The 27,668-nt window shown below is 37.1% G+C and overlaps 1 protein-coding gene across 1 annotated transcript in view; it reads right to left on the bottom strand.

Moving 5' to 3' along the window:
• Maob (monoamine oxidase B) overlaps positions 1–27,668 on the bottom strand; it is a 108,326-nt gene that overhangs the window by 18,249 nt on the left and 62,409 nt on the right. Inside the window, exons 4-8 of the mRNA XM_005323983.5 lie at positions 11,599–11,703; positions 10,504–10,595; positions 4,620–4,761; positions 3,046–3,195; positions 2,338–2,497 (exon numbers count right to left, since the gene is read on the bottom strand). Of these exons, the coding sequence (XP_005324040.1) occupies positions 2,338–2,497; positions 3,046–3,195; positions 4,620–4,761; positions 10,504–10,595; positions 11,599–11,703 (649 nt within the window). The remainder of the gene's footprint in view (positions 1–2,337; positions 2,498–3,045; positions 3,196–4,619; positions 4,762–10,503; positions 10,596–11,598; positions 11,704–27,668) is intronic.

Genomic DNA, 27,668 nt, shown 5'->3' with positions numbered 1-27,668 from the left:
GAGAGAGAGAGAGAGAGAGAGAGAGAGAGAGAGGGAGAGAGAGAAAGAAAGAGATCTCATTAGCAAAATGAGCAGGCACATCTTGAGGATGTAGGAATCAGCTGCATGAACTGCCATAGAACACCAGGTATGGTCAGGGTGAAGGTGCTACTTTCTGAGTAGAGGGGGCTCTTCAGACACTTTCTTCCCTGAGTGAAAGTGGACTCTGTGTCAGGTGGGTGCAATTAGAGAAAATAAAGAATCAAGGGGCAGAGAGAAAAAGGCACGTTTGTGCCAATGGAATTTCATGCAGCATCAGTGGGCTTTCCATTACTTGCAGCTAGAAAGCTTAGGGGACCTGCCTGTTCACACAGTGTCCCCTCAAATTGAATAGAGTCTCATTCTTAATAATCCCTTATGTCCCACCATCCTATATATAGTACACCTATGAGAACTTAAATTGAACCTAGGGAAAGAGCATAGTGGGAGAGAGGTCTTTAGGTCACTGGGAAAATGTTCTCAAAGGGGACTGTAGGACTGTAGACCCCCTCCTCATTCTCTTTTGCTTCTTAGCAATGAGGTGGGCAGTTTTTCTCTGCCACACATTCTCACCATTATGTGCTGTGTTGTCACAGGCCCAAAAACAATGGGGTCAACCTAACATGGAACTGGAACCTCCAAAACTGTGACCACAAATAGACCTTTTCTCTTTACAAATTATCTCAGGCATTTTGTTATGATAGTGAAAAGCTGACTAACACAATGGCTATGTAAAGATATATGTAAATTAGTTTGACCTCAAAAATCATTTTACTATGTATATATATTAAGACATCATGATGTAGACCTTAAATATACACAATAAAATAAATAAAATAAAATAAAGGCAGTGTTTTTAGCATGATGCTAGGAGAAGGCAAAGAAGCAATCAAAAACTGGTTATATCTGATACCAGAGATGCCAAAAACATTTGTTGGAGAAAAGATAGCCTTTTAATAAATGGTGCCTTGAGAAATGTAAATCCATATGTGGAAGAAAGAAACTTGACCCCTATCTCTCACCCTGCAAAAAAGTCAACTCCAAGTGAATCAAAGACTTAGAAATTAGACTAGAAACTCTCCAGCTGTTAGAAGCAAACACTTAAACATATTGGCACAGGAATTGACTTCTTTAATAAGATTCCTAAGTTGCAAGAAATAAAACCTGAAATCAATAAGTAGGATGGCATCAAATTAAAATGCTTCTATACAGCAAAGAAAACAAGTTCATGAAGACAGAACCTAGGAAATAGGAGGTCTTTGCCACATTCCCCTTAGATAGGGCATTGATATCAAGAACATATAAAGAACTCAAAAAAAACTTAACACCAAAGAAAAAAGAACAAATAATCCAATTAGTAAATGGGGAAAAGAACTAAAGAGATACTTGTCAAAAGAAGAAATTCAAATGGCCAACAAAATATGAGGAAATGTTTAGCATCTCTAGCAATCAGGAAAATGTAAATGAAAAAAGTCAAAGGTTGAATGCTTTTATCCAAGTAGCTTTGATCTGTGATTGGCTGAATCCATGGATGCAGAACCTGTGGATACAAAGGGCTGATTGTACACAGAAAATACTACTCTGAGACCAAACTGACATTATTCCCATTTGTCTCCAGCCATTTTCCTTTCTGCTGTGTTGCTCCTCATTTCAGCCCACCCTGCTCTTTGCTCTCAATCCCAGAGATTGACTGTTCTTTCCTGATCTCCACTTGGAAGAAAAGGAGACGTGATAAAAGGAAATGTGATAAGACTCTAGCATTGTGTTGTCCAAAGCAGTAGCTGCTAGCTACTAAAACGAAATAGAATTGAAAAATTCGGTTCCTTAATTTAACTAGCTACATTTCAAGTGTTCAGCATCCACATGTGGACTGTGGCTAGTGTGTTGGATAAAGTAGATCTAGAACTTTTCTATCATTGCAAAATAGAGGACTTCAATGAGCATCCATGTGTACTGTCCTCCATGAGGACTAGATATGAATGAAGAAATTAATTTAATTTAATATGGTAGAATCTTGACATTAATGAGAGATGGCCTGGAAATTTCCAGAATTCCCACCACTGCAAATAGCTTTACAAAGTCATATTTCAAAAAAGTATTAGAAAATGGTACTAATTTATTTTCCCAAGATTTTGTGGGAGGATCAAATAAATGTTATATCTAATTGTACTAAAGAGTTGGTCAGATACCAAGGAAAGTTAATTCCAAGAATTTGTGCTGATGGGTTTATTTAATAAAAATAGTTACAAGCAAATGCCTATATTGACACCAAGTGTGTTAGACCTTCTGCAGAAATCTTTATATGAGAAAAGTACTAACCATTTTTCCTCCAAAAGGGCTCCTTATAATAAACGATGCACTTGATGACTGAACCCAAAGGCACACGAGTGATCAGCTGGTTTCTCATCATTGGCAGAGGTGGGTTGAAGTGGATCTTCATGCCCAGAATGGGTGGAATAGCGCTGATCACATATTTTGCCTGAAAGAAAAGCAACATGGTTAAACATCATTGGTATGTTGTTTCAGTTTTTCCCTAATGATCTTCTCTCATTTCACCCTTGTCCTCATTTAGTCTCGACAGCAAAACTGAAAAGATCCTGTTAAAACCTAAAGAAACCCTCATTGTTCAAAACCTCCAATGATTTCCCATTACACTTGGAGTCAAAGTCAAGTTCCTCACAGTCACATCCAAGGTCATACATGAAACAGACTCCTGGTACATTTCTGATTCCACCTCATGTTGATCTTCCAACTTCACTCCTCTTACTTCTGTCATTTTCACCACCTTGCTGTTCCTTGATCATGCCAGACTTTTTCTCACCTTGGCACTTGCCATTCCATCTACTTGGAACAATCTTCTCCCCCAAGAGACACGTGGCTCAATCCAGAATTTTCTTCAGTTCTGTGCTCAAACATTACCTTCTCAAAGGGTTTATGACAGCTGAGATATTCTTGATTTTATGTAAGCTTTGGTTATCTATGAGACTCTGGTCTCCCCACCTCTACCTGTTTAAGGGTTTCAGTTACCTCATATGTTTCGTGGTTTAGGGTCTCCACGAGGACATTTTCTCCTGTTTGGTCAATGTGGATCACAGGTCTCTCTAGCTTCACTCGGTCCCCAAGGAGCTCCATTATTCGCTCAGTCACTTGATTAGATCCTCCCACAAATTTCCTCTCCTGGAAAGAAAAAAGGCAGGTGGGAAATACAAGAATGGGTATAAATTTCTAAGCGGCTTGTTTTCCTAGCTTCTCTTCAATCTGAGATGTAGAATTACAACTGTTGTGAATCATATCTTTAACCATTGTTTTCTAACTGGGGACTGATGACTTTTGATAAAATCAGAGGTTTTCTAAATCAAGTTCAAGGCAACCTGTAGATCTCCAGGATCCAATCTCAGCAGGACATCCTTAGAATGATCTCCAGGTCCCATCTGCCTTGCCACTATCCCTGATCTATGTCCTATTTGCATTTGGGGTGGATTTAGGGGGTTGAACTCAGGACTGTTGTACTTCTGAGCTATACCTCCAGTCTTTTTATTTTCCTTGCAATACTGGGATGGAACCCAGGCCCTTGTATACATAAGCACTGTACCACTGAGCTACATTCCAGCCCTTTTTATTTTTTATTTTGATATAGGTTCTCACTAAGTTGCCCAAGCTGGCCTAGAACTTACAATTCTCCTGCTTCAGCCTCCTGTGTAGTTGGGAATTACAGGTGTGTGCCACTATGCCTAGCCCTTCTGCATTGTTTTGTTGAGCTGTTGGGTCTTGTGAAACTACTACTCGGTTACCACCTGACTGAGCTCACCTAGGCCTTGCCCTATAAATGAGGCTCAGAACATCCCTGCCTCCACACCACACCCCACCCTACAGGTCAGCCTGGGACAGTTCCTGATGCTTCTGTGGTCACCAAGGTCATTTCACCTCACTGCACCCACTTGTCCTGAGCCCTGCTTCCAAATGTTCCAAAGATTCCAAATATTCTGCCTGCCTGTGTACACAGTTGAGCTGTCTACTCTTTTCCAATTTTCAGTTCAGTTAATTTTTTTTTTAAATTTCAAACAGATCCAGGAAGAAAAAGAAGGAGTAAAAAGGAAGAGGGAGAAAAAGAAAAGAAAGTAGAAGGAAAAGAAAATGAATGTGACTATTAAGCAGATTATCTAAGGACTTTAATCCCCTTCCTACTGTGCCTAGCATAGTGTCTCATGTAATACTGGGGCTCAGGGAATGGGGAATGAATGAATGAATTAATTCCATGTGTTTTAAATTTGAAAATGCATTTCTAACTTTTCTTTTTGAGCTTTCTAAGAAGTGCTCAAGTTATGTCCATCTGATAGTCTACAGATTTACCAAACAATAATTGGAAATATCTACAAATGGAAATGGCAAAAGTACATAAAAAGGGATAAGTCTAATCCTAAAATTACATTGGCTACTCAGTTCTTACACTGGTTACCTGATTACAGACTGTTCCTTATAAATATCACTCTGAGCAACCATGATAAAACACTAAAAGCCACAAGCCTGCCTCAAGTTTCAGCAGTTCATGATTGAAAGTAGTAGTGGTTTTCTGTTGAGATGTTGGTGAAATTAATTGGTACCTGTCCTCCATTGGTCGTTGAGATGATTCTAGTTGTGCCCCCACACTGCTTCACATACCACAGGAACCAGAGAGCAGAGACCTCATGGGTCTCCGCAGTAACACAAAGGTTCACAAAGAGAGTGGCAAGATTCTTTGCAGATCTGCTCAGGAAAAAGCAACAGCAAAATTGGCAAATGTAGGAGAGTATAACTTAATTATCTAGAAATTATTCAAATAATACATTTTCTTGGCTAAATTTAGCACAACTTGACAAGTTGCAGGAAAATGTCAATATAACCCAATATTATAAACAAGACATCAGATGTTTAGGGATTTCTCTTCCTCTTAAACAAAATACCTTACTCAGAATCAGCTTGTGTACCATATTCTATGCTGTCACAATTTGTTCCCACATACCCACTGTTTTTCAGTGATTCCTCATCTCAGTGGAACACACCAACATTCACTCAGTAGCTAAAACCAACATCTTAGAAATCAAGCTTAATTTTTCTCTCTGTCCATTACTTTGTCTCAACTCAATCCATCAGGAAGTCCAGTCATCTCTCAACACACCATTCTACCTTCACCACCACCAAATGAGTGTCATCTCTTACCATTGAAATTGCCTCCTCCAGACTAACCTCTCTGCCTCCTCTTGTCCTCACCTTATATACATTGATCACACTAGAAGACAGATGCTCTTTACCTCCTTCCCCACTATGGGGTTCTTTCTCAAATATAAAATAAGTCATGTCATTCTATTATTAAATCCCTCTACTAGCATCCTATCAAAACCAGAATAAGATAGCCCCAAGTAACACAGCCCATGCCTACCTCTTCTATCTCATCCTCAACTCCCCCCAACACACATTCTAATGTTTTCCCAAGAAAGATGTGTTCTTATTTATCTGTGAAAATGAGCATTGGCTTCCATATTCCCAGAATCTTGGCATTTTTTGTTGTTTTGACATTGTACAGTATCTTTAGAACTCTTCTCAATGTCTGAAATTATCTTCATTATTGATTTATTATATTTATTGCTATTTCCCCCACTATAATATCAACCTATGAGAGATGGGACCTAAATGAATGAATAAATGAGAAGAACTATTAGTTAAGTACTGTTTTTGAAACATCCTTAATGTACAAAGGATATGCTAGGTGCTGTGTTGAATGCAAAATTAGTCACAGTTATCCATTCAATTTATTTTACTCTCTAACAGAAGACAAGCTTAAAGGCTGGACCAGTGGGACAGCAATTAACAAAGCATAGAGGGTGAACCTTTGCTTGGTTTCTTGGCATGTAAATAGCTAGAGGATATATACTGTCAAGAAGCACATCAGAAATTAAACAATCTCATGTAATTCAAAAGTCTCGGTTATATCTAACATGCCCTAAAATTCAGTAGTAATGATTACGCTGGGATAGCTTTAATAAGGACCAATATCGGTTTTGCCTTTGTTGTAAAGTTTGCATATTGTTAGTTTAGTTACACTTGAGGCAGAATTTTCTACTTGATAATGCTGACAAAAGGTGAAATAAATTATACCATTTTTTATTTGTTTAAGTTTTTCCACACTCAGTAGTCTTTAAACTTTTTGTTTGGTATGGGGGATTGAACCCAGGGGTGCTTAACCACTGAGCCATATCCCCAGCCCTTTTTATATATTTTATTTAGAGACAGAGTCTCATTGAGTTGTTTAGGCCTCACTAGGTTGCTGAGGCTGGCTTTTTTACTCAAGATCCTCCTGTCTCAGCCTCCTGAGCTGCTGGGATTACAGGTGTCCACTAACCTGCCCAGCTTCTTTAAACTTTTTATTTTGTTCAATTGTTGTCATGACCCTGTAAAATAACTGTTAGCTTTCCCCAGTTTACAAGTCAGAAAACTGAGTCTCAGAGAGTTTAATAATATATAACTACATGACTCACTATCATGCTTACTCAAAACTCAGGTTTTTAAAACTTCAAAATTATTTATCATTAGTCAACTCACAACCTTGAAAGAACAGATACCCACCAAAGGGAAGATCTCTACTTTAGTGTATATTAACCCTGGAAATTTATAGGATTGTGACTAACATATAAGTTATTGACAATGTCTGCAACCTGACAGCACTTTTGTGACAGTTACCATCATTCCATCCCACAAATGGTATTATATATACATTGAAATGACTTAGAATTAGTTTGGTAAGATTCAATATGATCACTGATAGGATGGAAATTGCAAAATCAATTTGCAGCATCTTTCCAAAGCAAATATGCAGACATTATCTTAAAATAGTACTTCAAAATGAAAATATCTTTTGTTGTTTTCTATACCTTAATTTTATAGGTAAATTCAAGACATTGACTAAAGGGAGTCATAAATAATAAAATCTTAGCAGGGAAACCAGCTAGACAACCAATATTAAACACAAAAATGCTGTTGAGATTCTAATTGCTCCTGTCATCAATTTGGTGGGAAAGAAATAATCCTAGTTTGAAATGAAGGGAGACCTAAAAGTATAGTGGTCCACCCTTATCCATAGGGGATACACTCTAAGATCCCTAGTGAATGTCTGAACTTTAGATGGTACCAAAACTTGTATTTATTGTTTTTTCCCTATATATACCATGATAAAGTTCAGTTTATGAATTAGGCACAGGAAGAGATGAACCTAGTAATACCTAGTAATAAAATAGTATACCTAGTAATAAAATCAAACAATTACAATAATATATTACAATGAAAGTTATGTGACTAAAGTCTCTTTCTAAAAAAATCCTGAAAAATAATAATTTCAGATGGAGGTTGACAATGGATAACTGAGACCACAGAAAGCCAAGGTGTAGATAAGGCAGGGACAACTTTAATTCTCTCGGGTGGGCTATCCATTTCTAATCCTTTATTTGATTTACTCTGGGACCATCAGAAGAAAGGGCATGAGCTGAACAATATTTGAGTATGGAAGGTCGAGAAAACTAGTGTAATATTTTTGGTTTTGCTCTGTTGACTTTTTGAGAGATAAATGTTATAACATTTTTCTACATGAAAAATATGTATATTAGATAATTGGAAAACTCATAAGATAAAAATATAAGGGAAGGGTATCTTCCATATTCTACACCCAAAAATATAATTACCAGTCTCATTTTGATATGTTTTGATAGGCATAGGTTTTCTAAAACTGATCACAGCTGTGATCATATTGAAAATATGATTTGTTGTAGTATATATACACAATGGAGTTTTGTTCAGCCATAAAGAAGAAGGAACGTATGTCATCTGCAGGAAAACAGATGGAACTAGAGACCATTATGTTAAGAGAAATAAGTTAAACTCAGAAGGTCAAAGGTGATATGTTTTCTTTCATATGAGGAAGCTAAAGAGGAAAAAGGAAAAGAAAAGTGGGAGTGGATCTCATGAAAATCAAAGGGAGATCAGTAGAGGAAAGGGACCAGATGGATGGGGGAGGAGAAATGCTGGGAAAGATACTGGCCAAATTATATCGTAATATGGTGTACATGTACAAATATGTAAATACAAATCCTACTATTATGTACAACTATAATTCACTAATACATGTATGGAAAAAGGAAAGAAGTATAATTTGTGTTCCTGAAGAGCATTTTATAAATGACAAAAACTGAAAGAATGATCAACATTAGTCTTTGAATGTATGATTGTGCTTTAGTTTGAATCACAATAGGTTGAATATTCTGATTACTTCTTTTTCTCTCTGATATGTGGATGGTAACACACAACAGGGGTGGAGGTAAGAATAGAAGTTCATTGGATTAGACAAAGAGGAATGAAGGGAAGGAAGAGGGGATAGGAATAGGAAAGAAAGTAGAATTAATCCGACATCACTTTCATAGGTACATACATAAATACACCACTGTGAATCTCACCATCATGTACATCCACAAGACTGGGATCCTAATAGAATAAGATATACTCCGTGTCAAAATATACCATATTGTCATGTATAAAAAGAAAAAAAGATAAAAAATAATAAAACCAGCAAATGATCCTGTGTGTATCTTGCTTAGGAAGAATTAGAGAGTTGCCTTGTATTTTCAAACTCCTAATATCTCAGAATGCTTAATTTTGTTAGTCAACAACCTACAGTATTAATTAAGTGGACAACTAGGCCAAGAATAATGATAGAAAATCTCAAATCTCTACAATTATAAGGAATTATAATTGGCCCAATCTTCAAGGAGTTTATGGGGAGAAAAGATCAAACTGAATTTATAAAAAACTTTTCATAACAGAAGTTATAAAACAATGCAGATGATTATATAATGACTGTATTTTGGAAATCTAAAGTATAGCATTTAAAAATCAATGATACAACCTTATTATGGTTATAATAAGTTATATTTCAAACTATGTTCTCATAAGAAGAATTAAATAGCATTAGACATGTGTTTTAAAGTATACAATTAATGCTAGGCATTGATTTCATGACAAATGATTTTACTATTCCAGATAGGGTTACTCTCAAAGGCTGAAGACATAGGAGAAGCACGAATATGTTTCTTACAGAGATTAATTATATAATAATAAGAATAAAAAGTAGAAGTAATAAAAATGTCCAACAGAATGATAACGGATTAAATACATTATGATATTTGCTCTCCATGGAATATTCTCCAACTATGAAATGTGATATTTGATGAATAATTTTAATAATGTAATGTCTTTAAACAATCTTGAAATAAATGTCTGTGTTATAATATTAAATGTTAAAAACATTTTAATGGATCTCTATTGTTTTGCAGTGCACATATAAGCAGCTTCTTTTTTAGAAATGAGATCATATATCCCACTGTAATACTCTATGACAGCCTACTTTTCTGTGTGTTTAATATTATGAGTTTTCAAACCATTAAGTATTACTCTACAACATAATTTTAAAAGACTCTATAGTATTCAATGTTTGGAATGTGCCATAATTAATTCAGTAAATCTTTTATTTTTTTGGCTTTTAGGTTTTCCCTTTTAAAAATGATGCTTTTAAATTGGCTTTCTTCCTCTCCCTCCTGTATGCTTAATTTCTCTTTGTTCTTTTCATGCTTCTTCTTTAAGAATTATATTGAAAAATATGCAAACTGAATGGCTTTTGAGTATTTCTATACCTCAGATTCAGATATTTATTAAAACCATATTTTTGTTTGATTGTCAGTACTCTGTTTCCCCCCCCCAATGCCTAGAGAATTTTAACCCCAAAGCCAAATACAATTCTCACTTCTGTTGTTCAACATAAGAGGACCGTCTCTTTGAACTTGGCTTCCGTTTCTCTCACTTTGTTGACCACAAACTCCCCATGTGCTTGAATTACAGCCCCCACAATTCTTTCCACTGTCTCTGCTGTCTAGAAGTGGTCAGGCCTCTTTATGCCATTTGTCTAAATACTCCTCACAGTTTTTATACAGTTTCTAGCACCAACAATAAGATTCTAATATTTGATTCATAAATACTTCCTCTCAATACTACATGTTTTTCGATAAAGGATAATGGTAGTCCCAATCACATGTTTCCCCTACAGTTATGAACTGCCTAGAAAGTCCTACTCAAACTTCAAGGAGTTGCCCAACATCACAAAAGGTATTTCAAATGCATAAGCTAATCATCTGTGCACCTGACCTTCAGAATACAAAAATATTCCTATATCAACAACTTGAAAATGAGATCTTTAAGAAAATGAGATCATTAAGCTGTTCTAAGGAAAGTAGGCAACACATTCTGGTCTGTTCTGAGTACCCTATGGGTTAGTACCACCTTCATGATGCAAAACTGTTCCAAAGAAGGAAATTGGATATATAGTTATCTTCCTTTAAATTTTCTTTAGTACTGGAAATTGAATCCAATGTCTCTTTACACTGAGCTACATCTCAGTCCTTTTTTACTTACTCAGTCCAGCAGATCTTGTTTAGCAGCTCCTTCATTGTCATGTGGTCCCACTCTTCTGCAAGGGGTGCCTTCCATGGGGCATCACTGGGAATCTATATTCAGATTAGGATTTGAAGGAGAAAGACAACAGTAATTTTCCACTCTAAATAACTATTTAAACAGTATTAAAAACTCAAAGGAAAAAATGCAAGTTTTCCAAATTCTTCCAATAGTTTCTTGCACTGCATAAACAACATTGTCTTTGTAGGTTTCCTGCTAAAGTATCTATACTATTCAACCTGTACATAACAATAACACTTCCTGCACAAAAAATAAAAGTATGCTGTATTCAGGCTATTTCCAAGAACAGATCACAGTACTTCCCCCTTAATCCATGGGGGATATGTTCCAAGTCCCCAAGTAGATGCCTAAAACCACAGATGGTAGCAAACCCTGTATATGCCTTGTTTTTCCTATACATACACATCTATAATTAAAGTTTGATTTATAAATTAGGCTCAGTAAGAGATTAATAATGTAAACAAAATAGAATAATTTTTAGCAATGTATTTTAATAAAAGGTGAATAGGGTCTGTTTATTTCTGGAATTTTCCATTTAATATTTTCAGACCATATTTGACCATGGGTAACTAAATATGCAGAAAGTAAATCCATGGATAAGGGGGAGATACTGTACTAACTTACTAATTTACAGAGAACATTTTTAAATTTAACTCTTTAACTAGAACCAGACAGCTTCACTAAATCAACAAATCAGAGTCTTCAGTTAGGCTTTACATGTGTTTACTTATGGGCTTCAGGTTTGGGCACAGTGTAGAATAAAAGATCCAGAAGTCTTTGCAGTGTCCTGAGGATTTTCTAAATTAGAAACATCTTCTCAGGAAGGCTGAGCCATACATAATCTTCTATAGCTCATCAGTAGTATACAAATAGCAGTCTTTTGACATCTCATTCTTTTAGAGGTTAAAAACAAATTTATTCATTTCACAGATCTTTACTGATTGTTACTATGTGCTCACAATGTGTAAGGCATGGGAGATGGGTAATAGATTAGAAAAATACAAATACCATCAAAGAAGCTCTGGGAAACTTTACCTCTTGCCCCATGTCATCCATTGTCCTCCAAAAGTTGTTATGATCTAAGTAGGTAATTGGATTCCACACTGGTGGGAATGGGCCTCTGAAGGGGTATGATTTGCCCTGTGAGACACAAAATACTTTTTGAAAGAAACATTAGCTATAATGTAAGTGTAGTTAAATCTTCCAAGTTGGTAAATGTCAGCCAACAAAATCATGTTAGTGATCAATATGTAACATACCCTCAATTCTTGGCTCCTTGTGTCCTTAGAATCCTAATTTAACTTTTTTTTTTTTCCCGAGGGGGAGGCTACTTAGGGCACTCAACCACTAAGCCACATTCTCAGCCCTATTTTGTATTTTATTTAGTGACAGGATCTCACTGAATTGCTTAGGACCTTGCTTTTGCTGAGGCTGGCTTTGAACTCTCAACCCTCCTGCCTCAGCCTCCCAGATCACTGGGATTACAGGTGTGCACCATTGTGCCTGGCCTATTTAACGTTTTAGCAGAGATTTCCAGTAAAATCTTCTGTTCACCACATAAATTTGATATCAAACCAAGCACAATAGAGAGGTTTCTCTCTGAAAGCGGCATCCTTACCATGTAAAATTTAAATGCCAGTACATACATACAGAAGAAGGTTACCAAAAGTCATATTTGCCAATAATGCCTGTAAATATCAGAATCAGGAACCCCTGTGAGCCCCTGTGTTCACAGAGAATCAAAAAGTTACAAGTATAAACATTATACAATTTAGAAGTGGATAAAAAACCAATTGCAGAAATGCAACAATCTGTAAGAATAATCACAAAATGGGGCCCAGCAAGCTCTCTCAAGATCAATACAGAAGTTGCCAGAGACTGGTAAAATCAAAGCAGAAAGATGAGACGACTTCAGGCTTATCCTCAGGACATTTTTATACCACCTGGTTCTCTCTACAGGGAAACCTTGACACAGAGATAAAGGGAACACATCTCTGCAAAGGATTAAAGATAAGTCAGTGCACAAATCATGTCTTAGAGTTTTAACTTGTTCATGACAGTTTAGGGACATAAACAAAAAATACTTTGGATCAATTTTAAAACTTTTGAGTTGGAAGTCAGCTGTGCATTCTGACAGCATCTTTCAACCAAATTGGAATAACTCAAGGTTCTCAGTCAACCCAAATCTCACAACACCTGAGTCATTCCATAAAGATTCATCTTGTATTGATTTTGTAAGCAGAGAAACCAGAGCTGTGAAATAAGAGGAGATTTCATGCTCATTATTTTATTAACTCTGTGGCTATGTGGCTGTGTAGCTGTGTTGAGCTTCTCTCACCAACAAAGCCCATAAGATTCATAGGAAAGAGTTCTTCTCAGTCAGGGTTCTCTAGAGAAACAATTGAGGAAGAGCTGCAGTTCAAATTTGAAAGCGGTCAGTTAGCAGAATTCTCTCTTCTCCAAAGGAAGTCAAATCTGTGTGTGTGTGTGTGTGTGTGTGTGTGTGTGTATGTGTGTGTGTGCGCACATGTGCATGTGTGCATGCACTGTGTACTTAACACAGGGCTTTGCCTATGATAGGAAAATGCCCTACCACTGACCTACACCCCAGACATAAATCTTTTTCTCTTAAGGCCTCTATTGAATGAAGTTCAAGTGCATTTTGGAGGGTAATCTGCATTATTCCAAGTCTACTGATTTAAATGTTAATATCATCTTAGAAAATAAAACCTTCACAGAAACATCTAGAATGATATTTGACCAAATATCTGGGTAGTGGGATCTAGCTAAGTTAAGACATAAAATTAACCACCACATTTCTTATTTATGGAGCTGAAATGTAGTTCAATGGAAGAGTGCTTGACTAGCACATTTGAGGCACTGGGTTCAATCCTCAAACCTATATAAAAATAAATGTATGTAAAATTGTGGATGTATAACCAACGTGATTCTGCAATCTGCATTTGGGGTAAAATTGGGAGTTCATAACCCACTTCAATCTAATGTATGAAATATGATATGTCAAGAGCTTTGTAATGTTGTGAACAACCAATAAAAAAATTAAAAATTAAAAAAAAAAAAACAAGTACAAGACCAAAAAAAAAAAATGAATGAAAAAAATTTTAAAATCCCGATATATCAGGGTTGAAGGTCTAACTCAGTGGCATAGTACTTTTCTAGCAGGCACAAGGTCCTGGGTTTGATCCTGAGCACTGCAAAAAAAAATTTTTAAATAAAACCTCTTCTTATGCTTCCTCTATTAGAGCTCAGCACACAGAAATTACTCGGTAGATATCTGTGGGTTGATCTATGGGATTATTCTCCCCAAAGCAGATGTGAATTCCCATTCTAGCTCTGTCTTTCTTAAATTGACTGACAAAGAGCAAGTCAGTTGCTTAATATCCCAGGGCCCCAGATATCACTCTTTCTGTAAATGTAACCTCCATAGACCCTATCATCTTCCCCCAGGAAGTATTCCAAAGTTACCATAAATAGCTGAGCTAGGCAGTGTGTTAGTTTGTTTTGTGTTGCTGTAACAAAATACTTGAGGCTGGGTAATTTGTAAAGAGTAGCCATTTATTTGGCTCATGGTTTTGGAGGCTGGGAAATCCAAGAGCATAGTGCTGGTGTTTGCTTGGCATCTGTGATGGCCTTTGTACTGCATCGTAAAGTAGTGGAGGGCATCACATGGCAAGACAGAGCAAGTGTGTGTCAGCTCAGGTCTCTCTTCCTCTTCACTAGACCCAAATCCCTCCCAGAAACCCTACCTCCAAATACCATCCACATATGAATTTGGAGATCATGTTTCAATGTGAATTTTGGAAGCATTAGTCAAACCATTGCAGTGAGCATCTCTGTTTATGTTTCACCTGCCTCTAACCCCACTGTCCCTACCTCATGCGTTTATCATTCTGTGTTACTTACTGGGCTCTAAGCTGCAAGAGAGCCAACCTCCTTAGAGCAAATCATGGTTCTTCCATTCACTATCTGTGTTATATTGCTTAACCTCTCTGTGCTTCAGTTCACATGACTGTAAAATGTGATTATAGTAACTACATCAGAGACATATTGGGAAGATGAAATGAGTTGATCCATATAAGTTACTTTAGTCAGTGACCGGCACTTGGAAATTCTCAATGTTGGCGTCATTATTGCAGCTGACATCGTGACAATTATCTTTTATATGCTCAGGACCTGCAGGTGTAGTCCACTGGCACATAGTAGGTTCCCTATATATGTTTGATATCTCATCTGTGTAACCTTGAACTTAATATTTGTTTGATACACAATGTCCTGATTTCTAAATTGATATTTTGTACTCTGGTCTTCTACATTAATATTAACATCATTGTTTTAAGCCCCCCATTGAGCCCAGAAACACCATTGACCTCTGCAGATCTCCACCCTCAGAATAGTGCCAGCCCCTGTTCCTCTTTTCTACCTTTCACATACACACACTTGTTCAAAGGGAATGACAATGTGTCCCATAGGTAAAGGCAATATGAAACATGAAACCACAAGCAGGTTGAATAGCCACTCCTGACATGGGAAGAATAGCACCAATTTTGTTTGAAAATCCCTTAAGACAAAGATGGAGGGGAAGAAGTTCATACTCAGCTAAACAATTTAATTATTTAGATTTCTGTTGTTGTTGTTTGATTTCATAAGCATATTGGTTCTGCCAGAAATGCCCAGCATATGACTTGAAGAAGAGTGTGAGCACAGCAAATTTGGCTAACACATGTTTGCTGGTCATCACCAAGGCCTGCCCCCAATAGCCATGGTAGGAACACAAAGAAAATTATTTCAGAAAGAGAGAATTTCAATTTGACTCATGGAACCTGGCCTGAGAAAAGATGAAGGATAAGTTTTGGATAAGGGCAGTTTCAACTGACAAATCATAATACACACGGAGCCCCACTCAATAACAGTATCCTGTTCCACTGTCTACATTAATCTTCCACTTGGAACACCTTGTGAAATGGGTATTTCTCCACCACACTTCCCTCTCTTCCCCAGGGATAAGATCTTTGTCTAGTACGGGTCATGTGGAAGTGGTGTAATAGGGTCTAGAGGGCCCCTTCCAATGCTTCATTTGACAGATTCTAGCTCAGTGGCCCAGTTGAAATGTCAACCCAGCTGAAGTATAGAGACTCTTTTTCAATGGAGTCCCAAACACAGTGAGATTTCCCCAACAGCAAAGCAATGATATCAGAGACCAGCTGCCAAAACCCTCCTAATTATGGAATACTCTTAGAAAGCGGGTGTGTTTAGAACCCCAAAATCAGTGGAAAGTGACCTCCATAAATGACTCTGTATGAATAAATTGAAACTAAATTATATGTAAAAAGCACCATTTAGAAGAAGCATCTTGTAGGCACTAATTTACTAACAGTCCTCAGTGGTCACATCCAAAGAGATAATGGCTTAGCTTAGCTAGATTCATAAAAGCAAGTATTCTTTTATAAGACTAGGAAAAGCTTCTATTAAACACAGGAAAGATCTATTGTTACACTCAGTTAAAAAAATCTTCAGGATCAGGGAATAATCAAGATAGGGAGGAAATGTCTAAGTTCTTAAGTTTACCCAAGCAAAGCCACTGGAAGGTGATTGAACTTCTGATTTGGCCATGGGAGAAAGAGATAACCGATTGTTACTAGTTTGAACACTGTCCAAGGAGGCTTGTCCTTCTGAAGAAATCATAAAAAAAAAAAACTCAGAATAATCCCCCAGGTCAGGATGTACCTGTTACAAAGTCCAATTTTATCCAATATTTTTGTTTTATCCTCAAAATAGCCCGGTGAGGTAGCCCAATAGAAGTTATTTATTTCTTTTGTGTGTGAAGAAAATAAAGCACAGATAGGTTTAAATGACTAGTTTGGGATCTCATAGCTCAAGAGCAGAAGCTACTGGAAATTCAATTTAATTTATAGTATCTGTGTAGGTCAAAAGTGTATGTGCATGTGTACGTGTGGGGGGTGTGTGTAGAATGGGGTATTCTGACAATTGTCAGGAAACATTCATTAGCCCATAAACACACAGTAATGCCTCATGTAAAAATCCCTATGATAAAAATCATCTGTAGCAAACACGTTGAGAAAGGAACATCAACATAGGAATTTTGGTATTTGAAAGGAAGTTGTCCTCTGGGCTCCCTAGAAGGAACAGTGAAGTGGAAACAGGGAAAAAGAGATGATAGGAGTTCTAAACAATCCAGAGCTCTATAGGGGACACTTCAAGGAGAATGAGTACTTGTGAAAGAGTCAGAAAGGACTGAAGAGCATATATCCCCACTGCTGTGCCTAGTCAGGAGCTTCACTTGATGTAAATGGCCACACACATATGCACATACACATGCACACATGTATGAATATGCATGTATGTTTTATCCATTGTGGAATTCTAGATAGCAAAAACAACTATAAAAATAATTATTCACAATCCTGCCAAGAAAAAATCCATCTTGGCTTATTAACACTTCAAAATATTTCTTTTATTCTTTCATTCAATTTATACACTTTACAATTGAGGTCTTCTGGTGCATGCAATTATTGTCCTTCTAATTTTCAGTCAATGTTATATCCTAAATACTTCCCATTCCAGTCATTGATGCTTGTTAAGCATACTTTTCTTGATTATTACATAATATTCCATAATATGCAGAGCCTAGCAGTTCTCAAACTGGGGTTTAAAGACCTTTTAGGGTTCCTGAAATGCACCTATGGTGTAGTTGAGGTTCTCCTTTTCTCCAATGTTGAGAGCCACAGCCAAAGGGGCCCCAGCAAACTTCCAGCTGCCAGCAAGCTTCAGACTGCCCCAGCAACATCTAGCTGATTGGCTCCTCTGCAGTGATGTTCATTGGGCTGTTTCCCTGCCCTTCAGACTGCCAGCTGATGATTGGCTCACAGCGGCCCCAGCAACATCTAGCTGATTGGCTCCTCCACGGAGCTGCTCATTGGGTGACTTCTTTGGCTCTGCCCATGCAACCCAGCCAATCGGCCTCAAGAGGAGGAGGATTGTGGGAGGTTGAGAGGCTGGTGTGGGGGGGAGAGGCTTGTGGAAGCCGGTGGTGGCAGTTGGGCTCTGAGGGTTTTTCCCTGGAGCTGTTTTGTTTGGCGTTTGTAGTTCTAAAAATAAAGTTAGTTTCTTTTTGACAAGTGGCTCCTGATTTGTGCCAAGCCAGACTTCGGCACTCCAACACATCCATACAAGGGAAAATTTTCTTCATATATTCCAGCCAAAATAACGGATTGCAACAGAAAGAATGCCAAAGCATATATGAAAATCCAGATGTCCTATTAAGCCAGATGGGAACAGTACACAAGAATGTAAGTTAATGCCACTCATTCTTTTGTGCTTTAGAAACCAACTTTTTCATAAAAATAGACTATGTTAATTTGTAATAGTATTATTATGATTATTTTAAATGGGTTAATAAATATTTTAAAGATTCACTATTTCAGTTTCTAGTATGGGAAATATAGATAGAGTCATGTCAACCAGAGCTACCTGGGATTCTTAATAATTTTAAAGAATGTAAAAGTTTGAGAGGTGCTAATATAGAACCTCATGAGAAGGGATGGTATTTTAAGAGACTAACAGAATTTACTCAAATTGGCTCTGAAATGTGATAGCTATCTGATTACAGGCAAATTACTCAACATTTATAAGCTTATCTTTATTTTATTTATTCATTTATTTTGCAGTGCTAGGGAAGGAACTGAGGGTCTTGAGCATTCTAGGCAAATCCTCTACCCCAGTCACACATGTAATCTTTATTTTTTCTTATATTTAGAATAAGAATCATGGTACCTATCTCAAATTTGTGTGGTAGGAATGAACTGAGATTATACACAGTACGGAGAGTACACACACTAGATGAATGTTGCTGATGGTTTTGTGATTGTGATAAATGAACTGTCATTTATACAATCACTTCTTGCTCATAAATCCATGTTCCCATTATTATTAATCTTTTTAATACAAATCTTTTAATCTGAATTCTTAGCATGAAGATTTATGTTTGGGCTTTTTTAAAACAAACTTGCTGAAAACCAGCAACCAAACTAATGCTCATGTGACCTTATTTTAGAGCCTGTAAAGACTTGTCATGTTCAGTAAAGACATCTGAACTCTGCCTTCTAGAATCTTTACTTAACAAAAACAGGCTGGCTTGAGGAGGCAAGCATTTCTAATATCAACTTCAATGATTCATGTGTCCTGTCCTCCTGACTTTTGTTCTGGAAGCCAAGACCTCAAACCCCAATTTTTGTCAAATTAGAGAAGCCCCTTTGCCATCTTATGCTTGATGCTGGCCCCAGTCCCTGCCAATAAGGACAGGTGGTCTAGTCCTTCTTAGATCCAGATCCTGGGGAAAGACATCTTTCTCTCAGGATGTCTCCTCTGATAACCATGGAAACATTTTTAGCCATGGGGACCTAGGGTAGGGTGCCTGTCCCTTTATAACTCAATAAGTTTTACAGCCACCAACTAGGGCTATGCCTGGGCCATAAACTAATTTGGAGGACTTTTCCATGGGATAAGAGAGGGGGGAATATTTGCTTAAGACTCTTCTTAAGCAAATATTTCCCTCCTCTGTTCACATGCTTCTTTGTGGCCCTCATTCATCTTTCTGAGTGCCCAGACCTGGCATCAACACTGTCTTCTTATTGCACCAAACAATGGGAAAGTCTTGCTTTGGGGATCTGCCAGAAGCACCCCAGCATGCAAAAGGCCTGTGATTATTCATATAGGGATCAATGGGGAATTTGGGGATAAGAAAAATAAGCAAAGCCCTTTAGTAATAATAACAAAAATGAAACCAATAACATTGAATACTCCTCTATATAGGCCCTGTCTGGTACATATTACATGTACTCTGTGCACTTCACAATGACCCTATGAGACAGTCACAATATTGTCATTTTCATATGGAGAAACTGAGGCAGAGAAGGAGATGAAATTCTTACACCAATAAGTGGCAGCAAGATTTCAATTCAGACATTCAGAGGTCAATGCTTTTGATCCTGGAGCTTCCTACCTTCTTAATTATATTGTCAGACACTGAGCTAACAGTTTAAATTAAATTATTTAGTTTAATACTCACAACAAGCCAGTGAGTGATTGTGTGTTAATAGTGTATTTTATTTTGCAGATAACTTCCAAAGCACAGAGAGATGGGGTAACTCAAAGTTGCATGACTGGGTGTGGTAGGATCAGAATTTAACCTCAGGTTTGTGTATTTAGAGTTCAAGTTCTTTTTTTTAAAAAGAGCTTTATTGAAGCATGATTGATTTGATATACAATAAACTGCACATAGGAGTGATAGAGCTTGAATTTCAGCTTTATGAGCTGGAACAAGGAGTCCTCTGAAAATTTGCTGAAGCCATGGAGTCTCTCCAGTAGAGTGCACATATATAGTAATTTTGTATATACTGACAAAAGAATGTACTTTAAGCTTATCTGTGCCCCCCCACAAAGTTCCAGAATTTGAGACTAAGAAAGCCTAATAACAATATCAACAGTTTGTTGTGGTTCACAAGCAACCAGAACACTTATTCTCCACAAATGGGAAGGTAACATAGTATAACCACTTTGGGAAACTGTTTGGCACTATCTACTAAAGCTGTGTATACACATAACTTTGACTCATAACACCATGTAGCAATGACAATGAACCATCCAGCTACCCCTAAAAACATGGGTGTGAATTCCAGTTATAGGTTCACAACCTAGACTCAAAAACTAAATACTGCAGAATTTTATTTCATATAAAGTTTGAAAACAGGCAAGATCATCTATGGTGACGGAAGTTGATATAGCAGTTATCCTTGAGGACAGGGTAATGTCTGTAAGGGAACATGAGGAGGTCTCTGGGAACTGGTAATGTTCTGTTTCTTGGCCTGAGTACTGGCTTCATGGTTGTGTTCACTTTATGAACATTTATGAAGCTGCTGCTCATTTACGTTTTATCCCTTTTTCTGTATGTATATTATATATCAATAAAAATTTACCTACTAGGGCTAGCAATGTAACCTAGTGTTTGAAGTGCTTGCCTAGCATGTATATGAGTCCTGGATTTAATCCCCAGTACAACCAAAGAAAATTACCTACTCAGAATTGAATTGTACATTCTAAGTGGATAAGTTGATTATATCTCAATTAAGCTGTTAAAAAAAAGAATGGTTGATGTAACTTCTGAATCGTGGGTGAGGTTATTCGCAGCCAGCAAAAGAGAAGAGTCATGCACTGTCTTAAGAAATATAGATTTATTGATTACCCAAGTGGAAAGGAATTTCAACTTTCGTTTTGACCCAGCCAACACCAATAGACTGATACGGAGCCAAGATTCCTGCAATCTGATGCACTGAGATGGCACCCAGATCACTAGACAGGTCCCTTCTTGGAAAGGATGTTCAATGTCCACACATTACATAACTGACTCCCTCAGACAGAAAGGAGAGGAAGGGTTTTTAAAAATCACATATTCCTGTTTGGATTCCAGTTACACTGAATTTGAAGTGGCCACCATTATCTGTGACACAGATATTGTAGATTTCCTGTGTCCTGATGGTGGTGGAAAGGCCACCCTGAGGAAAGAGATTCACAATTTTCAGAGTCCAGAATGGGCTGATGTTGTGTTTGATGCCTCTTAGCATTAGATGCTCATTTCTTAAGTAGATGAGCTTCCATGCCATCCTCAGTGGCTGTTAACAAGAGTCTGAGTTCTTTAAGAGTAGTATTTCTCCTGGAAGAATCCAGACTCAATCTGTATTTTAACTATGGACTGAAATGATTCTTTGGGGAGTTGGATGAATTTCATTAACTGATTGTACTCCTTTTTACTTCTCCATTACTTTTATTGCCAATGATAATCCATTCATCAGTAAAGCACAGATTGTCTAAAATTAGTTGCTTAAACATCACCTGTGACTTCTCTTTCTCCACTTTCATGCATAGTCAGTTGTACATTTAAAATATATCTAGAATCCAACCACTTCTCACTTCCTTGACTGAAAGCTCCCTGGTTAAAGCCACTATCAGCTCTGATCTTTATTACTTCACTAATTTCTTAAATTCTCTCCTCCACCTTTAGCTCCAAGAATGTCTCCTCCAAAACTCACATTCAAATTTAACTGCCACCATAATGGTATTATGAGGGGAGACCTTTAAGATATGATTATGTCATGGGAATGGAAATTATCATAGAAGTGGGTTAGTAATCAGGGGAGTGGGTTCCTGATAAATGGGATATGTTCAGCCTGATTTTTCTCTGTCTTATGCCTGTTGGCTTGCCCTTCCACCATGTTACAATGCAGCACAGAGGCCCTCATGAAATGCCAGTGTCAGGCTCTCAGATTTCCCAGACTCCAGAACCATGAGCCAAAGAAATTTCTATTCTTTACAAATTATTTAGCCTGTGGTACTCCATTATAGCAGAAGAAAGTTGATTAACCCAGTAAGATATAATTCAGAGCATGTCACTCTTTAACCAATTTCCTCTAATGGCTTTTTATCATATCTATAGGAAATCCAAAGTGCTTGCCATTTTCAACAAGGCTGACATACTTCTCTTTCCTCATCTACCACCTTCTTACTTTCTTCACTTGTCTCCTTGTTATTCCTTAGATTTAAAAAAGAGTTTATACCTGCCTCAGGGCCTTTGTACTTCTCATCCCCTCTTCCAGGAACACTTTTTTATTTTGGTGCTGGTCATTAAACCTGGGATGTTCTGAGCTATATTCTCATTCATTTTCATTTTTTATTTTGAGACAAGGTCTCATCAAATCACTGAAGCTGGCCTCAAATCTTTGATCCTTCTGCCTCAAGTCTTCTGAGTCACTGGGATTATAGACATGTCCGTGCTCAGTTCAGGAACACTTTTTTGCCAAATATTCACATGGGCTACTCCTTCATGTCATTCAAATAACTACTCAAATTTTACTTCCACAGAAGTAGTACTTTACTTTCTCATTTGAACACTCCTCAATTTATTTCCTCAAATGCCACTTTTCAAATGTTTTTGTGTTGACCTTTATAATTGTTCATGGCAACTGAGACTATATATTATATTCATTCCTGTATGTGTTTCATGTACTTCCCAAAAACATAGACATTTTCATCTCCCTTTAAAAATAAGGCACTTAGTCCTTTGGCTGCTGGGTGTGCTGTTGGCAGGAAGCCCCTGAAACTCAGTCTCCAGAGATTTCCACAGTCACTTTGCTCAAGTTCATAATGCTTTCTCTGGAAAGCTCACTTCCAAAGACTTAGTGACAGGAAAATATCAAGGCCTTGCCCTCTTGGCCTGCTCAGGAAAGCCCTAAAGGGTCATCCTATCTTCAGTGCAGAGTTAGCTGAGGCTTCCACTGAAACTACTTCAATCTGACTTCTCCCTCTGCTATAGCTGTGGATCCTCAGAGCTAAGAAGCCTCTGCATGCACTTCTCCATCTCCTGTGATGGCCACTCATTAGACTAAGCATAGCAGACTACAGCAGTATCTCAATCCCATGGCTCTGGAATGGCCAAGACCTCATGAGAAACTTCTGGAAATAGGTCCAATGGAACCTCATTTGAAAATAGGGATGTTTTCTTTTGGGGGTTTGGTGGGGACAACCCAATCTTCTCCATGATCCTCAACAGGGAATGGGAAATACAACAATGACTGCTCAATACAGACTCAAGTGAACAAATTGAAGACAATATTTTTTGCCATGTTTAGAGTCTTGAAAAGGGGAAGTTGAGATGAGAAAGTTTGTAATCAAATCCAAGGCCCACAGGAAAAGCTTACTTTTATATCATAGATCACAATTTTAAAATCCCACTAATGTTCATATAATAAAGGTTTGTGCAATGAAGAAGAGTGAATTTGTGATCTTAAAAAATATCTAAGGGCCTAAGAAGCAACAATTACTGTATATTTTGAGTTATTTAGGAAAGAATCTTGGAGGTAAAATCCACATAATCTCCAAATTTCAATGAAATTTAAAATATTTAAATGTTTAAATATTTTCTTCCACACATTTTTATCATATTCTGCTAACTATATTTGCTTAATTATAGTTCTTAAATTAGAGAAAAGATAATTTTAGTCTCACTATAAGATTTCATAAAATCTTCCATAAATAATTTACACCAAAGTTGGTTTTCCCAGATCTCATTTTCTAGTTTAATTAAAAAATATAATGTGGCTATTCATAGATAAAATATTAACATAATGCTTATTTAAATAGCCATTAAGAATTTAATGGTCAGCATTATCCAAAGTACATGTATGAAGATATGAGTTGATGTGAACATACTTTAAATACAAACAGAGATGAAAAATTGTGCTATGTGTAATAAGAATTGTAATGCATTCTTCTGTCATGTGTTTAAAATATAAAATCAATTAAAAAAAGAATTGTACATTTTTGGGTTTGTACAGATATGTTCTGGTTTGGAAATTTTCAATTCAAACTTTAAATGATTCTTTTTTTCCCCCAATACCAAGGATGGAACCCAGGGCCTTGAATATGCTAAGCAAACACTCTACCATTGAGCTACATTACCAGCCTTTTTTTAAAAAAAATTATTTTGAGGCAGAGTCTCAATAATTTGCTGAGGCTGGCCTTGAACTTGTGGCCCTCCTGCCTCAGACTCCCAAGTTGCTGGGATTATAGATAGGCATGTGCCATCGTGACCAGCTTAAAGTGATTTTTTATCATGATTATATTTTAAGCCACTAAAGAAAGAGAATCAAACACAATAGCATTGGGACAAAAAGGACACTCAGTGTCATAATCATTGTAAACCCTTATTTTATCCAAACACCTGAATCCACTTGCGAAAGATCCATTTTGGGCTTGAAGGCATAACTTGGTGGTAGAGCAAGGCCCTGGGTTCTATCCCAACACTGCAAAAAACAAAAAATCATTTTTGCCTACATATACATGCTATTAGAGATCAGAGAACAGCTGTGACAACCAAAATCTCAGCAGGTAACCATGAACTCAGGCATGCAACAAGCTGTCTGGGTCTCTGTAAATGATGTGGATGCAGATAGAGCCAACGTTGTGGAGATATTGAGGACAAACAATGAGATAATGTATCTATGTCCCTTACCATAGTGCTGAGCACATAGTAAGTGTGTAAATATTGACTAATATCATCATTAGTGTCCCTATATTTTTCTTTCCACAAAAGGTATTGCCAACTTTCATTTGGAATATGGGAGCCTTGGATCAAGAAACAAACTCATTTTAATTCTGTGACTTTTAGGTAAGTTATATCTCTGATGTTTTCTGGGCAGCTCACTTCCATTTTCCAGATGATTTTGCAAAATGTAGATAGCAACACCTACCTTCCGGGTTGTGGCAGGGATTAAATGAGTTGATATATGCAGAATTCTTAAAAAGATATAAATTATTATTGGTATCATGACTTTAATTATCAATTCCCTTTCCACAAACATCTTGAGCCTCCCATAACCCTCTAGGGCAATTTTGTTGTATGAACCCACAGACTTGGTAGTAGAAATCTCAAAGCTTCCCATCCTTATAGTATTGCTGGACATGCTGGGATTTACCAGGAGAAAAAAATAAATCCTGAAGTGCTCAACTTAGTATCCCCTTGTCTGCAAAAGAGCTCATTTGGTGATATTACGTAGCAAGCCCTCTCTGAACCTCCAAGCCTGGACCCTGAACTCCAGCCTCAAACAGCAGATCAGCTAATCCAAAACAACTGTAGCCTCTTTGGGGTCACAGGTGCCGGATGACAGGTGTGTCCCTTGTCTTTCAAAGATATTATCTGAATGCTTTTGATGTCCCTGAAATATACAGAGTAATAAGAAGATGAAAAAGCTCTTTGTAACCTGGGTCCAAGTCTAGCACAATAAAAAAGGAGGTAGGGAGAGTAAGAAATAGAAAAAAACTGACATTTAAAACAAATGGTTTTTTTTTCTTAAAAAACAGGTTTTTCCTTAGATTTTGATTATCTTTGGGTTACCAGACTATCATTTTAAAATCTAAGGACATGTGATGATCTAAGTCTGGAAAAAATATGTCTAAAAAGTAAGTTATCAAAAAATTTTTTTCCTTGGTTTTAGTAAAGTGAGGGAAAAGGAGTGACATTCTAAAGGAGGAAAGATCAGTGGAGTAGAAGAAGGTGACTGGAGGGAGGAATGAATGATGGGGAAGGGAGGAAATGAGGAATGAATCTGACAAAAATTATACTATGTGCATGTATAAATATACCGCAGGGAATTCCATCTTTGTGTGTGTCTATAAAACATCAATCAATAATAAATAAGTAGAAGTAGGATCAGTAGAGTATAGGAAGAATACAGGAAGAGGGGAAGAAAAGAGAAACACAGGGGTCTGAAATGGAGCAAGTTAAATTCTATGTATATATTCTGATATCAAAATGAATGCAACTAGTATGTACAACTATAATGCACTAATGAAAGCATTACAAATTCCTTCCTAAAGGATTTCTCTACTATGTAAGATAAAATAATCATGATGAAAGTATTTGATATTTAAAAAGTCATTTCATATATTGTCATACTTAATTTTCATGGTAACACCAGGAGGGAGAAACTAATAGTCCCACTTTACAGACTATAAATTGAAGCTCCTAAAATATATTAAATTACATGCCCAGAGTCCATGGTGAATTTACTGGTACTCTAGAAATTTAAGAGGTCTGTGACTCCACAATAACATGCCTTCTTCTCAAGAAAGATTATATGAGATGGAAATTCATGACCTTGAATTTATCCAAGAACAAAATATATTCTTTTCTCTGCTGAATCACTCATTCAGTGCCAAGCTTGGCCTCTGATTAATGTTTATAGGTACAAGCTTTATACTCCATAAGCTATTGGAAAGAAATGCTGACTGTCTTTGGCAGTACAAACCAAAATGATGACTCACTTAGACGTGTCAGAAGACTCCTTCCAAAGAAGTTCAATGCTGTGAAATGAAAACTCCACTTAAAATCAATCAAAAGAGATTTCATGTACAAATGCAAATGTTTTCTTGGTCCCAAAAGGAGCTTTGTTGCTGTGAACATTAATCTCTAGTGTTGAAATTGTGTTGACTTAAGGAAGATTCACTTGTTGAGGTAGGAAGAAGGGCGTTGAACAGTTGCTGATGAAAAGAACATCCTGGTAACTAGTAGAGAAATGACATGACAGGGGAAACCCAGAGTGTGGTTTGGATAAAGCAAGAGACAAATTTGGCAAAGAAACAACTTGTGAAGTTTACATGGAAGACACTTTAAGAGAATTCAAACTGTAACAACTGGACTGTGAAGAAAGGGCTATTTCAAAGGCATCTGCTTATGTGAAAAAAAAAAAATGTTCAAGAGGAGGTTCCAAGAATCTCACCTAAGGGATATTTTTGGTCAGCACCCATATCATCTTTTTTTTTTAATCACCACTATCACCACTTCAAAATAAGCATCATTCATGAGCAAGAAGAAAGTGTTATGAGAAGTAAGGATTGTAATAAGTAGGTATAGTAGTCAGCTTTCTGTCACTAAAACAAAATACCTGAGATTATCAACTTGAATAGACAAAAGGCTCACAGTTGTGTAGATTTCAGTCCAGGAGCAAATGGCACCATATCCTTGGACTTGTGGCAAGGCAGTAAATCATGGAAGACATGCAGAACCCTTACCTCTATCCAGTGGGAGAAGGAAGATGAGAAGAAGAGGAAGGGACTGGTGCCCTACTATCTGCTGTCACTGCACATCCACAATGACCAAAAGGCCTCCCACAAGGCTCTACCTCTTAAAGGTTTCACAACCTCCCAATAATTCTAAGGTAGGAATCTAAAGCTTTAACACATGGGCCTTAGGAAACACTAAAGATCTAAGCTATAGCAGCAAGCATCGTAATCACCACCATTATCAGCACCATCATCATTGCCACCTCCATCATTATCATTATCATCATGACTAACACTTTGTAAGTATTTGCTGAATGCTTTCAAGTATTTTATACATTTCATTCATTTCTCTCAATGACACTATGAGAAAGCTGTTATTATTAGTTTTAAAATTACAAAACAGAGGCAGAGAGAGGTAAAGAAACTTGCCTTAAATCACATAGCCAATAGATTGT

This window comes from Ictidomys tridecemlineatus, chromosome X (assembly GCF_052094955.1).
Source record: "Ictidomys tridecemlineatus isolate mIctTri1 chromosome X, mIctTri1.hap1, whole genome shotgun sequence".
Classification (NCBI taxonomy): domain Eukaryota; kingdom Metazoa; phylum Chordata; class Mammalia; order Rodentia; family Sciuridae; genus Ictidomys; species Ictidomys tridecemlineatus.
This window is presented reverse-complemented; position numbering and strand designations above follow the sequence as displayed.